The 6,000-nt window shown below is 39.8% G+C and overlaps 1 protein-coding gene across 1 annotated transcript in view; it reads right to left on the bottom strand.

Moving 5' to 3' along the window:
- Nucleotides 1-3,952, bottom strand: part of slc17a6a (solute carrier family 17 member 6a) — a 71,377-nt gene extending 67,425 nt beyond the window's left edge. Inside the window, exons 1-3 of the mRNA XM_060838609.1 lie at nucleotides 3,867-3,952; nucleotides 1,977-2,229; nucleotides 1,417-1,535 (exon numbers count right to left, since the gene is read on the bottom strand). Of these exons, the coding sequence (XP_060694592.1) occupies nucleotides 1,417-1,535; nucleotides 1,977-2,229; nucleotides 3,867-3,952 (458 nt within the window). The remainder of the gene's footprint in view (nucleotides 1-1,416; nucleotides 1,536-1,976; nucleotides 2,230-3,866) is intronic.
- Between the last annotated feature and the right edge of the window lie 2,048 nt (nucleotides 3,953-6,000).

Genomic DNA, 6,000 nt, shown 5'->3' on the forward strand with positions numbered 1-6,000 from the left:
CAATCCGCTCCTAACTGAGCAAAAGTCTGGACGCTGTAAGTTGCACAATTGCGGTGTCAAAATAACATCTACAGCGGATTGGGGAATGTGCTGGCTCAGATCGGACACGATGGCTATGAATTCCAGATGCTGTGCACGTTTCAAATGGTGTTTAACATCCAAGAATGGGAGACTTTTTTTTTAATATCTTGCATCCTTCGACTCACAGAAAGGATCCCCCATCACAATCACTTTCAAATCACAGCGCCCTTTCAACCCTTTTCTGGGCTCGATTTTGGCGCAATGTTACGCAGACCTGCACCAACCACACTGAACACGTCCTCCTGCAGCTAAAGGGTGTCAAACATCTTGCCAAGACATGTGACCCTGCACACACAGATGAAAATTGGGCACGGCTTCTGACTGGCTGAACTGCATTGGGACTGGCGCTAGGATCCAGTCGGCAGAGTGCGTGACTCGGATGGGGATGAACTGAGTTGGAGTCTCTGGGGATCTCATTAACAAGTTGGATGAAACCCCATGTGCACCGGATTATTAGTAAAGCACCATAGAAACGGTTCATCCACAAGCTGCTCCTCAACTCAGCCTTACAGTTGGCACAACATTCCCTTCAATCACAGTCTGTTTAGTTAACGCTCATCCACAATGTTACTTATCTGAAAATCGTCTAATCTGTTCATTTATCCACAGGCCGGTGTCAAAGTAATCGTTCACGATTTTCGTTTGGCGTAAATAAAAACACAACAAAAATAACGTGTTTTGGAATAGACGTTGCAATTAACCTAATTATCGGAGAATATTTTATGATCCTGCAGTTCTATTTTATGATCAACCCATTATTTTCTTTTGAAGAAAAGATTGGAGTCAAAATTGATTAAAACTAAATTAAATGTCAGTAGTATTCTGGTAATTATTATAATGTGATCATAGGATAAATCTTGCAGATCCTATTTAGAAACAGAAATATGTACGCTCATCAAATGGCCATAATTCTGATAGTTCCCTCATCAAAAGAATGCTAATAGAGCAGTCGATGGTTTTTTTTGGAATAGAACGGCAAATAACGCTACCAACTGGAGTGGTTTGTTCTATAAGGATATGTTCCACGCCCCCCTCCCCCCACCCCCACAAAAAAAACGGGTGTAGGTGTTTCCCACCAATTAATCTTTTGAATAACATTTGCATTTCCCTGTTCAATAATTTGTCTCTCACCAGATTTTTCGAATTGAAAACCTTCAGTTTAAAATCAGGCATCATCGGTAAAAGGTCCGTTTTGACGCTAAAAACAGAACAGAACGTATATGATGGGTTAAGGTCCTCTCTTGTCCCCCAAGCGCTTGCACTAAGAGACCCAGGTTGGCACCTCAGGGAAAACGCACCAGAAATTCGCAGCATATCTGAGATGAGTAATTTTACCTGTTCGCCGCCAATCTAGACGCTATGTAACCTCCAGGAATCTGCGTGACGATATATCCCCAGAAAAAAGAACCGTGGATCATTCCTACTGTCTCAGGGTCCCAGTTAAACGTCGCTTTCTTGCGGTAAAGAGAGGGGTGAAAATGCAGGTCATGTTATAATGTAATAACTGGGATAAATCTCATACTTTATAAATATATATGTATATATTATATATATATATATATACACACAAACACACACACCCATATCAAATAGCCACTTGTATTTTAACCTTCGGCTTTGAATGACCTGTTCAGTTTATTGTTACAGGGTATATTTGAGGATACGATGAGGAGAATAAAATTTAATTTGGTTTAGCCATAGCTGTAAATATGTTGTCACAGTAATAAAACAGGGAAATCATTCTATTCTGCAATATTTTACATTTTGCAACCATAGAATCAGCCTTCCCACCTTATGAGAGTAAATATATAGAATTAACAGGAAACCGTGTTGCTTTGGGTATTAATTAAAATTACTTTTTTTTCACAAGCGAACGAAGGGTTTGCCCTCCTCACCTTCTTAATAATTGTATTCCCGTGATGGATGGTGCTATTGTTGACCATGTCCACGATCGCTACGCCAAGGTTACACCTGATCCCGAAGGAGATACAAAAGCCCAGGCCACTCATGATGGCGATGATATACCTGCGGGGTAGCCCAAAGCAGGTACAATCGCAAAGCGGCGGCTTCTTCGGCCGGACATTCTGTACCCTGCCATCCTCCGTCAGCTCGATGTTCTCTGCTGGTTGCTGCCTCTTTTCTAGGACTCTGAGTCAGGGAAACATTGGATTTCACACGTTCAGCAGAAGAACATTGCTTTCACAGTGTTTCGAACTGCAGTTTCAATAGACAGAACAACCCTGGCTCTGTTACCTTTGCTGCTTTGTTCAAGGGGTGTGCAGTCTGGATACATCGGCATTATATGTTCTCGAAATATACAGCAGGCAGACAATTAATAAATACCCTTGGCCCCCGTTATGTTGGTGCAATATATGGGCACACAAGCACACCGATATAAAATGTATGCGAACAAAACGGGTTATTCGTTGGATAGTTTATTTTAATAGGCACACAGCTAACCATGGCAACTTTATCTTAGTGATGGTATTTTCGTGCGCTATATACTTATTTTGAGGCATTTATTTCTCTAACAAGTGTCCAATCCAGGGCCCAATATTCTTTGCATAATGCAAATTTGCTGGAACAGTAACAGTTGCAATATTTAAAATATATCGGGATGATTTTTGTCCATGTTAACGACTCGATAGAGAAAATTGAATTAAATTTCCGATCATATTGTTACTTCATCGTGGAGAAAATGATGTAACAAATGCATAACAACCTTAATGCATAACTAAACATAAAGGGGACTTCTCAGTCAAGAAAGACCTGCTATATTGAGTGGAGGCTTTAGCCCAAGATAAACAAAAAACATTCGAGTATTTAAAAGAAAATGTTGTTGATAAATGCACTCATTGCTTAAAATATAGTTAAATGTGACTTAAAGTAAAACGATGTTAGAAGTCTGTATAGAAAAAAAGATGGTGATGATTGTGAAATAAACTATAAAGCGATTGATGTGACAATAATCGATTATTAATCCATATAAGGCGAGTGGTTAGGATGGAGATGTTTGGAATGCTTGCATTTATTCTAGAGATATTTATTTTCGAAACTGATACATGGAAGCCGTTGTGCTTTTTAAAGTAATAAGGTTTAGCTTTAATTGTTTCACAAGAAGCGTTGACTACTTTCGTCACTAAGATCTGTATCGATCTGAAGACATGTATTGTATAATTGTTGTTTTGATGGGGAGGCACAGCAGTGTTACAGCTCTTAAACAGGTCGCTGTGCCTGCCGCGCTGTGAATTAATGCAAAAATGCAGACGCAGGCATTCATTCTGATATGAATTCTTTACACGTTTGCCGGCCGATTCTTCAGGTGCAGATTGAACACAGGAACTCCAGATCAGGAACACAATACCATGAGTCGATTTCTCAGGCCCCCCCAAAAAAATCCTGTTTGTAATATTTCCTACATAACCCGTGCTCAATTTAAAAACAAAATCTGCTTATGATTGAAAGGATAAGAATGCTAACAGCTATATCCAAGTGATTGCATTCAGTCCAGATAGATAAGGGGGTGCAGAATCATATAGGTAGCTATGGGGAGAAAGTGAGAGCAAGAGAGCATTGAGTGGCAAATTGTCAAGTTTGTCTTCATCTGTGGCATGAATGAGGTCTATATGAACATTATTCGTCATTATTACACGCATTTAGCATCAATCTGATAACATTTCCAGAAATAATTTGGAAGATTTACAACGTTATTAATCTAGGGTATTTAAAACCTTTTTAATGTATATAACGCATCACATTTTGACAAATATTGTTAGCAGTCTTACCTGTACAGATGGCTAAGGGACTTCCCAGCAAAATTTTTGAGCCCCTCTTTGGTCGGAGCAAAAACCCGTTCCTTTACAGTATCCATACCTTCCGAAAACAGCTCGGGGATATTCTCTTATGAAAGTGTCATGCTAAAGATCTTGACTGTTCATTCGAATTAATTTGATAGAACGACCGAGTGCTCTCCAGCTACGGAAGAGGATGCGACTCCAACATCAGCTGGTATTCTGCGGCAATTCGAACTTCAAAGAGGAAATGGGAAAGTCTTATTTGGAAGCCCGCATCCAACCACTGAACATTCAGAAACAGCCATAATGCTCAGGAAACCTTGTTTCAGAAATGCAATGTTGCAGTGAAAGGAAGAGGACCAAATAAACAAATAAATAATTCCTTGGATGCAGATTTCGTCAAATAAAGTACATACATGCAAGCAGTGACAACTTGTCTCCAAGTCTGATCTTGGCGTGGTTTGCCCAGTATAAGCTGCTGCTGGCGTTTTCAGCACCTTGGACAGCAGCACACAACCGAAGTGTTCCAAGAACGAGAAGGAGGGGGCGGCGGGGAAATGGGGGAGTGCGATTGGCTCGCTAACTTTCTCGGGGATTTGACCGGATTTCAGCAAATCCCTCACCGTCACCAGGCTCCTTCCAGATGCTATGGAAACTGCATCAGAGATCCCATCATCTCGCCACCGGCTTCCACAGGCGAGCCGCTGCCTCACAGAGGTTGGAGTTTATTAAAAATTGACAAGTTTTCTTTCAGTTCACATATGCGCCCCCCCCGCCCCTCCTCCTCCTCCCCGCGAACGTAAATCCAAGCCACGATTTGTTTTTATTCCTGAATGTACCTACCTAGCTCGCCTTCTATTAAGGTTGCTGGTTGTTTGAATACATATGAAGACCCAAGTACACGTTCATTGGTCTTTCCCTTACATTAGGGAAAAAGAGATCAAGATTACATGCATACAAAAAAGGTCAATGCTTAGGCAACACAGCACCATATATAAAGCCGTCCAATAGTTCCCCTTTTAAAACAGTGGTTTACTGATATTAAACATCAGAGACCCACATACAGATTTGAACATAACCTAGCATTGAAAGCACAAATCGATAGGAGCTAAAAATTTAATCAATCTTTGAAAACAAAAGTCGCATAAATTTGACTCCATGTTCGAATGGCTGATGAAAGACCCAAGACGTTAAATAAGACTAAACATGTTGCTGCACCAATTATCGGAGTGACATTGGCTTGTCTAGGCGATGTCTCCGCCTACTGGCTCAGGATGTCACTGCTCACACTCCCGGTACTGTAAAGACACAGAAAGCTGACAGGAAACCCTGCGCCGTTTATGGATATTAGATTTCCTATTTTTATATATCTTCTTTTAAAAATAAAGCTTCGATGCAATTTGACTTTTGGCGTTGCTTATAAGAGGAGAAAACATACGGTGATTTAATAAATTAATTTTAACTGAAAAGACTGTTTCTATTTGAATAATGATCCGTATTTGGTCAGGAAAATTATTTTGCAGCTGCAGTCACACAATCTTTTAGTTTCAAAAATGGTGTGAATGCCGTAAATTAATTCGCATAAGTTTCTAATTTATATCCCATAAAATCTAAGATGATGAAGAACATTATTTGACTTGGTCACTCGTTTTACATATTGCATCTCACGCCTGTTTAAGGAGTAAACTTTATCCTATACCTCAATTTTCAAAGCTGATAGCTTTTATGCAAAAAAAATTGTACAGAGTTTATTTTTGTTAACCCTTTTCTGTCACCAAGGCTGTGTAAATAAACCAAATGTGTTGATTTCATCTTCAAATTCTCCAAACATTCTAATACATACATTCCTTTACGAATTGCATGCCTCTGGATGGTCATTTCAGTGGATAATTGTTCACAACTGCACCACTCCCAGATTGTATACTTTCAAATTGTTGAAAAGAAGGCACATTCCATTATCACCTGATCATTCTTGCCTGGGAAGCTAACACTAGGATGCTCTTGCCTAACCCTAAACCAAACCTTTTCTTTCTAGAACAATGTCCAGAATTCAAACAAATAAGTTGGAAGTCTTCTTATCAACCATCCCTGTTGGACAGTGACTAAATCAGAATTTAATCGCGTT

Source organism: Hemiscyllium ocellatum, chromosome 18 (assembly GCF_020745735.1).
Source record: "Hemiscyllium ocellatum isolate sHemOce1 chromosome 18, sHemOce1.pat.X.cur, whole genome shotgun sequence".
Lineage (NCBI taxonomy): Eukaryota > Metazoa > Chordata > Chondrichthyes > Orectolobiformes > Hemiscylliidae > Hemiscyllium > Hemiscyllium ocellatum.